This window comes from Gadus chalcogrammus, chromosome 6 (genome assembly GCF_026213295.1).
Source record: "Gadus chalcogrammus isolate NIFS_2021 chromosome 6, NIFS_Gcha_1.0, whole genome shotgun sequence".
Classification (NCBI taxonomy): domain Eukaryota; kingdom Metazoa; phylum Chordata; class Actinopteri; order Gadiformes; family Gadidae; genus Gadus; species Gadus chalcogrammus.
In genome coordinates this window covers 21,033,132-21,045,743 of record NC_079417.1, presented here as the reverse complement: position 1 = coordinate 21,045,743, position 12,612 = coordinate 21,033,132, and the positions used below count along the sequence as shown (strand labels likewise).

The 12,612-nt window shown below is 50.0% G+C and overlaps 1 protein-coding gene across 2 annotated transcripts in view; it reads left to right on the top strand.

The window, feature by feature from the left end:
- Nucleotides 1-12,612, top strand: part of si:ch73-138n13.1 (protein PRRC2C) — a 28,926-nt gene that overhangs the window by 2,020 nt on the left and 14,294 nt on the right. For both annotated transcript variants that reach the window (XM_056592508.1, XM_056592510.1), the window contains 4 exons: nt 595-1,900; nt 2,004-2,094; nt 4,127-7,078; nt 8,307-8,432. In XM_056592508.1, coding sequence (XP_056448483.1) covers nt 595-1,900; nt 2,004-2,094; nt 4,127-7,078; nt 8,307-8,432 — 4,475 coding nt within the window. The remainder of the gene's footprint in view (nt 1-594; nt 1,901-2,003; nt 2,095-4,126; nt 7,079-8,306; nt 8,433-12,612) is intronic.

Below are 12,612 nucleotides of genomic sequence, written 5' to 3'. Positions count from 1 at the left end.
CCATGGTGGGCTGGGCAAAGTTTGAACGTGATAACAACAACAATGGAGAGCTGTCATGTCTCAGAGAGGACAAATATTTCAAAACAAGCCCACATTGACCGCATTATTGGATCTGGGGGGAGAGCGTGTCAAAGTGCTTGGGCTGTTTGTTGTAGCAATAGAAAATAGCTCACCATTAAGGAACACTAGACTAAAGAGATTTTCTATCCAATCTAGTATATTGTTGATGTTTGAGGTGCTAAGATCCTCAGACGGGAAAGTTTTGACTTTTCGACGGACATTGAAGAGCAAGATCACTGCTGTCTTGTATGCAAAAAAAAAACAAGAGCTTTGTATGCCCCTTTCCTGTCTGACGATCCACCTTGGTGCACCTTGACCTAAGTCACGCTCTTCCTGAGTGCTTAATGACCGTCCATTCAAATATCTAATTTAGTCATGCTTTCTTGGCCTTGAGTCAAGGACTTAACTAAGGGTTGTATGGCACTCCCAAGACAAAGTCTGAACTTATAGCTAGTTAATTGGTGCTATAAAGCAAACTCAGTTACTTATATGTTACAGTAGATTGATGGTGTATCTTTTGTACTCCATGTGTAGGTGGTTCTGGAAGAATGGCTGCTCGGGTGGAGCTCCAGGCCGGGGAGGTTGGAAGGACGGGTCTGAGGGGTCGCATGCACCTCAGTCCTCTGATTGACTCCAGCAACAAGGGCCTCAGTGAGAGCATTATCATGGACCCTACCAAACCTGCGCCTGGCCCAAAGCCCCGACTAACCCCAAAGCCCTTCGTCCTGGAGAGAAACACTACAATCAAACCGATACTAGCCCCTAAGCCCCACAACAAGGTCCACCGCGAGCCCACCCAGACTGTTAGCTACAAACCCGACCCTCCCATCCCCCCTAAGCCCCAGCAGTCCGCTGTGGGGTCCAAACCAAGGCCGGTGTCAACCAACCCTGGCCGCCCTTCCTCTACCGCAAAAAACTCTGCTATGCCGAGCGCTGGGCAAACTACCAAGCCAGTGGTCCCTCCTTTCAAACCAGCACCTCCTCTCACTCAAGGGGACTTCCGCAAACCCACACCTCCTAAACCAGCACAACGTCAGAAAAGTGACGCATCTGGATTGTCCTTTTCAAGGAGCCCTAAAAAGTCCCCCGCAGCGGAGTGGTCCGGAACAACCAAGAAGGAAGAAGACAAAGACAGGATATACTCCCAAAGCCCAGCGGGGACATCCATGACCAGGGCTAAGTCTATGGGATTCCTCAATCAGCTCAGCCAGGAAGAGCAGCCGGAGGAAACCAAACCACAGTCGGTGGCCCTCCGACCTCAGCCCAGGGGCTCGCGGTCGAGGCCTGTGTCGGCCATCTTCCTTCCCTCCTCTTCTCCGAACCCTGAGGCCCCAGTCCTTTCTCCCCGCTGGGAGGGGCGACGTCCCCTCTCGGCCGACCTCACAGCGAGGTTCGAGTCTGTCAACCTTTCACTGCATCGCAAGAACCCACCTGCGGACAGCAAGGAGAACACTCCAGAGCTGAGGATGCCGACGAGCCTGGACAGAGCCTCCCGACCGGAGGGGGCCACACCGGCCTCTCAGGCTGCTGCCAAGCCCCTCCCCGCACAGACGGAGGGCATTGAGAAGAAGAAGGTTGTGGAGGTCAAGAATGAAGAGGATGTGGCTGGGGCGTCCAGCATCAAGAGACGTATCAGTCTTCTCCTGGATTCCTCCTCCTCTTCTTCTCCTTCAACGGGGGCCATTGACCAGGGTTCCACTCCTCAGCCAATCGCAGAGCCAGAAGCAGCACCACCGGGTATCAAGCAGCGAATCAAAAAGCTGACTGAGGACGTACCCTCCGCCCCCAGTCCTCCGACTAAGCCAACGGTCAAGCCCCTACCTCTGGACCTGACAACAAGGTTGGCCGTCACTTTCTGTTGGCACTCGATTCACGTCTCCTCCCTAGAGTATATCGATCATGCCTGGTTTATGCATTGTGTAACAATTATCATTTTCCCCCAGGTTTATATCTGAAAGGTCGACCGACCTTTGCAGCCCCTCCCTCAGTGAACCAGAACATTCTTTCAGGGCTGACCGAGATCCTCAGCAGAGGGTAAGGGAGATCTAAATTGAGTTTGTTATAGTCTGATGTGTATGTGCTGTCCTAACCCTCAGACAGTCAGTGCTGGTGGTTCTAATGCACTCTAAGCGATGGTGCGAAGGCCATTACGAGATTCTTTGTTAAACTCTTGTTAAACTCAAGCAAAACAAAGTTAGTTTTGCTGTTCAGAGGATAAGCTGTATCTTAATAGATATATTCGTTGTTATCTCACCAAATTAACTTTTGGGTTCATAATGTTTTCCACAAAACAAAATGTTATTCAACTTTAGAGGAAGTGAAGTATTAGTGTTTGCTATGGCCACAAATTGGTTAACCTTTTTGAGAAAAGGTTCTCCCCGGGGTACCTGACATATCATGACATAGTACTCTGAAAAGGATCACTCCTGAAAGTGTAGACAGTTCTGAAACCCAAGACTGCAGGTAGAGCGAACACCATGCCTGCTGGCTGTTTGATTTATGAAACGCAGTGAGGGAAGACGGCTGGGAAAAGGTCAACACTGAATGGCTTTGATTTCTACCTTTGGAACCACACCCTGCGTTAAGGCCTGCCCTGTGCAGAGCCACAGAGGGGAGGCGATATTATTACCAGCCTGATATTTGTACACTTTGTCTTTTCCTTTCCACTGTTGCACAATGCACTTTCAAGTACGTTTTCTGTCAACGTTGAATGTCCCTTTCAGAGACCTACTGTGGGGCAGAACCCAAAGCCTCCTAGCTGGACATGTGGTTCCATGGAGATATATTTCCAAGCAAGACCTTGAGTGAAATACTAGGATGTGAGGTAATGGGGATAGTGGGTTAACCCACTATCCTGGACAGGGGTAACCTGTCCAGCTTACCGACTGAAACATAGAACTGTGTTGCCTGTTGACCTATGAAATCAACTAAGTAATGACTCTCTCTTACTGGGTGTTATACTTCGCACTGAACATTCAGTTCAGTGTAAATAAACCATATCAAAATGCTTTTTATGTGAATGTTTTGTGCATTTTTTTTGTGTTATCTGTGTATATTTACTAGTATACACAGATAGGACATACATTTTTTTGATTTGTTAGGAGCCAAAAATTCTTGTTTATGGACATCCCCAAGCACACGATTATGGGAAATATATACAAAATCTCAGTAATCTCCGCAAGAATGTGAAGGCAGTCCACTGTGCTTGATGATGCCAGGCTCACAGCTTTTGGGTCTTGGAAGTGGTTCTTCCAAGAGGAGTTAACCGTGAAACATTTTCTCCAGGTTATCGAAAGCATGTCTCATGTTGAAGTCTCTCAGCAGATACATGCGGTTCAAATCATGAAAATGAGGTGCTTGTCTTTTTGACGGTCTCAAGCTGTGTACGTACATACTGGTTGCATGGTTTGGTTGTGGTTCACAAGTAGTCTGTTCATTTAGGGTTTGCCTCCTTGTGTTGTAAATGGTTGGCATCGTTCTAGGGCCTAGCGCTCCAAATCCTGCACTAAGACGCATCTGAAACCAGGCTGTAAACCTGATCGGGCTGAATACCCTGTGTAGTGTTCCACACAAACCAGTAAAGGGTTGCGTGAGAAAACGTTCAAGTCAACTTTCTACGCAATTAGTATGTACAGTGCCTCTCAGGGGTTAATGCCATCTTTATAATCATAATTGTTATAAATTATAATACTGTAATCATTGTAATGGATGTTGATGGAGGGGGGTTATTCTTTATTTTATCATATAGTGAACTACACTATAGTGAACTGTAGTGATAAAGTGACCTAATCATATTGAATGTATTTATCGTATTTTATCGTTGTGTTTGAGTCAGGTTTTGGTCACTCAGTTTACCTGGGTGAGCCTGTCAATCAAATCTAATCAGATTCAAACATAGCTTGTCATTATGCAAAATCTACTTCATAGATCATTAGTACCATCTGTAGTTTAAGTGCCCTTGAAAAAAAAAAATGGAACTATTTACTGCATTTAATTACAAAAAGGTAGGGTTGAGGGGAATACAATTGATTGGGCGTAATGCTAACTGTTGCTGCGTATTCACCAGGTCAAAGAGCCGGCTGTCCACCCTGGTGACCAGAAGAGAAAGACGGAGCCCGCTTTTCCCTCCATCCCCGCCGGGTCGGACACGGGAACGTCCTCTAAAGACGGCCGACTCGGCGGCGAGACGCAGACGGTCCGGGCGTCGCTGTTCGAGTACACGATCGAACGGCGCAGCGTGCTGGTGGTGGAAGGCGACGACCACAAAGAGCCGGTCGCGGTTGCGGTCGGGTCCTCCGCCCCCCGAGTGCCCGCGGAGGACGACGGGACGCTGGTCACCGCCACGTACCGGGAGCCGGAGTCCCCCACCGGCCTGCTGCGCGTGTCGCACTCCTTCGACACGGTGCCGGCGGTGGAGGGCAGCAGGGCAGTGAGCGAGAGCCTCCCGCTGGCGTGCCTGGAGGACAAGGCCATGACCCTGCGCTCCCGCCGCTCAGACGTTGGCCGGGGGTCCGCAACGGCCAGGGCGGCGCCGGAGCACCAGCCGGCCGCCGTTCAGGGAGGGCCCGCCGTTGGCCTGGAGGTGCAGCCGCGTTACCTGAGAGTCGGAGCGCTGCCCAAGTGGAACGCCGCAGACACAGAGCAGGAGGACGGGGCCGGGGGCAGGCCAACGGCTCTGGAGGCGGAGGCGGAGGAAGCGGCCCCCAAGCGTCTTAAAATGCTTGGGACGGACGACCAACCCAAACCCAAGGCGACGTACTTTGCACTGACGGGACAAATACAGGAGGCTGTAAGTCCTGGGGACAGTGGGCCAGACAGATGGTTCGCCAAGGCCGAAACCCTGCAGGACCCTCCACCGCGGTCTGGGCCTTCGGCCTCCCAAGGGAGGAGCGTCCCAATGAGGAACCCTTCGTTTGAGGAGGTGCTCAGGAAGAACCAAAGTCCAGCCGAGGAGCCGGTTCGGGAGCCGCCGTGGCCCATGCAGGTGACTGAAGAACAGACGGTGGAGACGGAAAGACAAAGGGATCAGAGTTGGAAGGCTGAGAGGAGGAAGACCAGGACAGGCGAGCTGGAGATGCTGAGACAGGTGGAAATAGAACGGCATCAGCATTTAGAATTTGCCCGCATGAAGGAGAGGCAGCGAGAGCTTGACCGGCAGGGACAGTTGGCGTTTGAGAAGGAGAGCCTGCGGGAGTTTGAGCAGCAGAAGCAGGCGTCGCTGGACAAAGAGCAACAGAGACTACGGGCTCTGGAAAGGGAGAAGCAACAACTCATCGAGAGAGAGAAGCAGCAGGATTTGGAAAAACAGAGAGAGGTGGAGAGAGAGAGACAGCGCAACCAGGATAGACAAAGGGAGCTTGACAAGGAGAAGAAGCAGCTGGAGATTCAGTGGGAGCGTCAGCAGCATGACAAAGATTTGGAGAGGATCAAGGAGATGGAGAGGAGAGAGTTAATGGAGTTTGAGCGACAGCAGCAGGCGGAAAGGAGACAGAAAGAGAAGGAAAAGAGGAAGCAAGAAGAAGTGAACAAAATCCGACATGCTGCCATACAACAACAAGAAGAGAGACGGAGAGAACTAGAGAGACGGAGGGAGACGGAGAGACAGAGAGACCTCGAGAAGGAGGTAGAGAGACAGGGGGAGATAGAGAAAGAGAGACACAGGGAGATTGAGCGAGAGCTCCAGAGGGAGGCACAGAGACTGGGGGAGCTAGAGAGACTGAGAGATCTAGAGAAAGAGAGACACAGGGAGACAGAGAGACAGAGGGAGCTGGAGAGACAGATGGAGACAGAGAGACAGAGGGAGGTGGAGAGACAGGGAGAGAAACTACGGCAGGCTGCCATACAGCAAGAAGTAGAGAGAATGAGAGATCTAGAGAGACAGAGGGAGACAGAGAGACAGAGGGAGCTAGAGAGACAGAGGGAGCTAGAGAAAGAGAGGGAGCTAGAGAGACACAGGGAGCTAGAGAAAGAGAGACAGAGGGAGCAAGAGAGACAGAGGGAGCTAGAGAAAGAGAGACAGAGGGAGCTAGAGAGACAGAGGGAGCTAGATAAAGGGAGACAAAGGGAGCTGGAGAGACAAAGAGAGGTGGAGAGACAGAGGAAATATGATTTTGAGAAGGAGCATCAGAAGCAGCTGGACTATGAGAGACGGGAGCTGGAGAAACAGAGTTTAAAGCAGGAGAAGGAGAGGCGGCAGAAGACTGAGTTGGAGGCGGCGATGGAGATGGAGAGGCTTCAGCTCCTGGAGCTGGAGGAGAGGAAGAGGCTGAGGGAGAAGAGGGGGAGAGAGGAGGCCGAAAAACTACGGCAGGTCGCCAAGCGGCAGGAGTCGGAGAGGCAGAGGTTGACAGAGAAGAAGCGGAGGGAGTCTCAGGAGCAGCTAGCGCTGGACCCATCGCCTCTCAGGCCCAGGGTCCTGGATCTGGACTCTGTGTTACGAGACGACCCGTTTTCCAAAGCCCCTTCCCCCCAGCTCGACGCTGCGGCCCGCTGGAAACGCCCTTCCCCTAGAGCGGAGGAACCGTATAAACCGGCCATTCTGGACATAGACTCCTTCACGTCACAGACCCAGCCCTCGCCCAGTAGAGAGGCCCCCCTCCAGTTCCCGGACCACTCACAGCCCCTCACCCCCGAGAGGGACGGTATCCACGACGTGCCACTGGACACCTTGAAGGGGCGGCTGAGCCCGGAATGGGTGCCCTCCCCCCAGGACCCGTGGGAGCTGATGCCCGCCATGGAGATGTCTGTAGACGTCCCCACCGGACCAGACACCCCCAGGAGGGCGGCGGGCGGAACCATCCTGGAGCAGCTGCTGTACCGGCAGGGGGAGCGCCGGCCGGCGGCGGAGAGGCGCTGGTCGGCTCTGGTGGACGAGCGCCCGCCCTCGGGCCACACACTGCAGAGGGACGCCTCGGACTCGGCGGGGCCCGCCCCGGAGCAGGTCTGGTTCCCCAGGGTGGAGGAGCCCCCCGCCCCCCGGGCAGAGCCCCGCAGCCAGAGGAGATCACACGGGTCCAAGGTGAGGAGCAGGCCAGCGCGGCCCGGCGCAGAGAGCTCAGAGGAAACCATTAGCTCGCGTCTTGAGGGGTGCTTTTACCGTTGACGGATTCCAAACTCTTCATTCTATTTTCCATTGAATCATGTCATCATTCATAGACACATTTAATTGGTTTCTAATTACTTTTCAAATTATTCACCTGGCTGTCGACAACTCAGCCAACATAGAACCCATGAACTGAATGTCGTTAAAATATTACTTATTTAGAAATTCCACAACTGTATCAAGTTACGTGAAGTGATCCAATAGCTCGATCTCATCCTGTCGATACAAATGGCTATGGAGATACTGATGTTTTAAGCACTCGTTTCCCTCGACTAGGGACAGAATCAAACCCTCACACGTGTCGGTTATCGGGTTTCTTAAAGCCTATCGGCACACACGTTTCCAATCTCCTCCAGCTGGACTCGGTTAACGTTTGGGTCCGATGTTGCCGAACAGACCGAACTTAGGGGAATTTGTCCATGGCTCATAGGCAGGTCTAGAGTCTAGTCAGTTGAAATCCCATTTTTTGTTAAAGTATATCGGAACAAATATTTACGACAGACCTTAGTGCACCAGAATCAATAACCTGTAAGCTGTTCACTGGTGTTTTCGTGCTTTTGACCAAGAAGATGTACAATTAACGTTCATGGAGTCTCTAAAACACTGGGCTCTCCCATAGCATGTGAGATCAAAGATAAACTACTTTACTTCACACATAAATATCCCAGCAAAAGGAGAAGGAGGTGGAATAATGATGGAATATATGAATGGGATATATGAATTATATATTTATTACATGAAGGAAAAGTATCAAAACAGGGGGAACCTGATTCACTCACACTTGACAGCTGACAATGTATACATTTTAGTGTGCTTTTGTCTGTCTGATATTTTTATGAGATATTTTAATCTAGAAAGGGATTTTTACAGAATGGGTTTGGTGTGCTTGGCAACATTGAGGCTCAAATCTTAACTTGGTGGATCCGTTTGTGGATTGTTGGGTCTGTAGTAGTGGAAGTGTAAAAAGTGTTAAGTTCAGATTACTCTGGTCACTTTTTGATCAATGAAATTCAACTGTTGGTTATCAACAACACCGGCGTTGTTGATAACCAACATACGGTGTGATTGGAATCATCCCGTTCTCCAAGTCTATTTCTGAGCTCTTTGTGCGTTTGAGATAATGACCACGGTCTCCTCCTGTCAGGAGCTGAACCGGCTGCGGTCCCGCAGCGTGTGCCGCCGCTCCGCCCCGCCGGAGGGCCCGGTGGAGGTCAGCCTGTCCAGGATGAGGAGCCGCAGTGCCCACAGGGAGGGGGACCGTCCAGGCTGGGTGAGTGCGGAGCCTGCCTCCCACCATAAAAAGCTACCATGACCTCTGGTTCCAAAGGCCTGTCTGAGCAGGAGTCTCGTTGGGTCCTGTTTGAGGCTTCTTCCCTTCCTTTATACCATAGCAAGCCGTAGGTTATTCGAGTAGGCTCTTATTGGCATTTGACCAGCTTAACATTTTTGGGTAGGAGGCGGTGCTCAAGAATCAAAACCTAAATTGCTATGTTTTTTGTTCTATGTCTAACACGTCAATGTGCTAATACAGGGGTCAAGTAAGTGTGTGTGTGTGTGTGTTGCTGTTTGTTTGTGTGTGTGTGTGACCAAGGTAGGCAAGAGAAAAGCTGAAATTGCTAGCCAGTAGGAAGAGGTGTGCAGGCGGCTCACGCGGGAACGTATTCACTAGACCGGTGACTAACATCAGTGGCATTCTGTCACACACACACACACAGCATGGAAACCGGCTTTGAACTATCTACTCAGGCCTGTAATTCAGGGTTGGGTCCGTCAAACATGACGGCCCATGGTCTCCAGACGCTCTGCGTAGCCAGCAGCCAGCCGATGGCTCGGGGAAATGCTGTGTGGCAGCGCCCTCTGAATGACTAATGACCTCTGGGAGGTAAACACTGCGTCAGTCCTTACCCTGGCCTCCTCTTCCTGGATAGTTTTCTTGGCTCATGACTTAAGCGTTAGACGCACACATTAGTTTGAAAGGCCATGGATCATGCTTGCCCAACGCCCTTGGCAGTCTTCTTTGATATGTTCCGTGACGCTGCATTGACAAACCTCTCTGACAATGGGGGGGGGGAGTGAGAGCGAGAGCGAGATTCCCTCTCTATCTGCCTTTGTTAGGCTCACAACACCGTCCCTCAGCCACTGAAGGGCACACTTTGTTGCCTCCCATCAACAAAGCCCCAATGGTTTAATGGTTCTAACGATTTCATCTTCAGGATTATCCTGTGGTGTGAGGTGTCTTATGATTGGGTTTTAATTCCCCAAAACTGATCAAGGCTGCAACCATTTGAAATTGCAAATATTAAACATTTCATAATCTATATTTAATCGTGAAAAATCTTTTTGATTTGTTATCTGAGTGCCGGGTAAACGAGGTTTGGATCGTAAAGTAGGGAAGAAGATCGGAGCCACACTGACCGATACACACAGCAGAAGACGTAGCAGGAAAAGCTAAACTTTGACGGATTGGCAAAGTAGAGCGATCCAAGTTAACTCTAGATGCAACATGTGCGGTCCATTTTCACGTAATCTCTATGACTTTGTCTGTAGTTCTTTTAGTTGTTATTGATGATGGCCACCGGGTTTGGATGATGGCCGCTACAGACACATCTTTGATTGCCAGACGGAAATTGTGAGTTCCGGTTTTGAGGTCAAGACTGGATTTTTGGGGAATGGAATCGGTTAGTGTGTGAGTGCTGTCCACACCCTTAACGTCCAAAACAGTTAAATGTGTCTTAATTTATCGTTGTCTGTGGTCGCTCATGTTTTCTTCATCTTAAAAATCCTCTAGTGTATGCAAGGCGTTACTAGCTTTGCATCAAAACACTGTTTAAGTTATTATGGTGAGAATCATGGAGCCACTAGCGCCCCCTAGTGCTCACAATACACCTCAACCCTCTCCACCTCCACCGTGAGACTTTCTGAGTGAAACAGAGTGGGACCCCACTTAGACGGATGTAAATCCCTTCTGGGCTGAGATGTTAAGAGAAATTTGAAGACATCATGAAGGGACAATAAGTATTAAGCTGTAGTCTTATGTTCTGCTCATGCTGGCTAAAATTGTTTCAACATCTTTTAAAAAGAAAGTGGAAGAAACCACAGTTCCCAAGAACCCGATCCTGACACTGAAAGCCGAGACTCAAGCTCTCCTTTAGCCTTGCATCCCGTCTGGATGCTCGCCGTGTTTGCATAGGTATTCTACCATGTGACCTGGCTTCCCTTCCACCTAAATCACATGGAAATCCGGCAGTTTGGAGACCCTCACACGCAGTCCCTGTAGATGTGCTGAGTCGGGGCGTTTCCCTGCACTCAACCTAGATTCAGCCTCCCCCGACGACAACGCCGGGAAATCAGTGACTGAACAGAAATGCACGGCTCTATGAGAAAGTCACTGTTGTTAAATGACTGGCAGACAGTGAGCATCACGTCCGTAGCCTAACCCTGACTCATGTATCTTGGGGAAATGACCCTTAAAGACACACACACACACACACACACACACACACACACACACACACACACACACACACACACACACACACACACACACACACACACACACACACACACACACACACACACAGTCATGGAAAAAATCCATATGTTTTCTTTTAATCATCTGAAGCTTTGTTTTCTGTTCCTTGTATTGTCTAGCCGCCCTACCTTTTCTCAATGTCATTTAAATGTGAACCTTTGTGCTTGGGCTAAATCTGTCACAAGGGAGAAGGCCTCCTCTCATGCATTGTTCTCCTTAATGGGTTAACATTACCTGATTTGATTATTTACTGCATTTATCTGCATTGTGGGGAGGATGTGAAACTGTTTAAATAACTGCATTCTGGAATCACTCTGCTAGAGAGGAGTCTAATGTATGCATGTAGAAGTCTCATCTGTCCTAGACACAATATCTCTTGAAGAAATTGCCACGACAACACTCTAGCATCAAGTCAAGCTCATTTTACTGTGATGGCCTCATTTGACTGGGGCAGCACGCCTTCACCGAGCAGCGACAGATTGAAGGTACAAGCAAATTTATTTACGGTTTTCTTGGTGTGTGTGTGTGTGTGTGTGTGTGTGTATGTGAAGGTGATGTTGTGTACTACAGTAATTTCCACATGCATTCTGATCATGCTGTCACATGTTATCCTTACTGCATCAAACTTTTACGGTTATTTAGCTATGAATGCAGTGTTATGTGTTTTACTGAAGTATTAAACACATTGAATCAAACCAAAAGTAATAATGAGACTGTATTAAGTCTATCAGTTGGTGTGTGTGTGTGTGTGTGTGTGTGTGTGTGTGTGTGTGTGTGTGTGTGTGTGTGTGTGTGTGTGTGTGTGTGTGTGTGTGTGTGTGTGTGTGTGTGTGTGTGTGTGTGTGTGTGTGTGTGCTCTGATGCTCTGATGCTCTGATGCTCTGAGAAGACCTGACATGAGAGACTGCCAATACCTACTCATGAATCTACACAAGCACACCAGCAGGGGGCACACACGGGAAGGGCAAAATACTTTATTGTATAAGTCTTTGAGGTCTGTCATGCTGCCATTGTTTTCTTTGGGGACTGCGTCGGTTTGAGCAGTTAAAGTTTGACGGACTGACACCGACACAGAAGGACCGAACTGAAGGGATGTCAGAGAGGCTCCGAGCTGTCCTGCTGGGCAGTTTGCATGACGCCCTGAGAGATTTGTATAAGCAAACTCATTTTGAACACTGTGATTCCTTTTGTTAAATCGCGCGTCTGTGGTGACGACAGAGCGGTTGACAGGTGCACACAATCTGTGGGTTGGCCTGCGTTGTGTGCCCTCTGTACCTGTCCTGTCTCTGGTACATTAGGGAGCTTTATGCACACCTCTTTGTTTCTTTCTCTCTTTCGCTCTGCCAGTCTGTCACGCCTTCAGCGACGTCATCAAATAATTCATGGATCAGTCAGTGTGTTTCCTCTCTCTCTGTCTGTCTGTCTGTCTGTCTCTGTACCCCCTCCTGTGTTAGCTCTTATCGGTCCTCTCTTACCCAGCCAGGGAGAATCTACTTGCAGACTGCAGGAGTGCAGGCAGACGAGCAAGAGCACCGCAGCACATATGTCAGCCCCTCCCCTCCCCTTCCTCTCACACTGAATCAGGGACCTCCCCTTCTCACTCTTTCTCTTTTTCTCTCACTGGCACATTCCCTCCCTCCCGCCCTCTCTTCCTCTCTCTCTCTCTCTCTCTCTCTCTCTCCCTCTCCCTTCCTTCCCTTCCTCTCCGGCTGCACTCTGCGCTCTCCCTCCCAGTTTCTCCTTGTGTGTGAGTGTGTGTGTGTGTGTGTGTAGGACTGTGAGTCCTACAGCGGACGGTACAGGACGCCGGGGAGCCCACGGCACTCTCTCTCTCTCTCTCCCATTCACACACCTGCCTGTACCTGCAGTGGATCAGAAAGGAGGAGGCGGAGGAGAGCGCGTTTTTGTTGAGTCATTC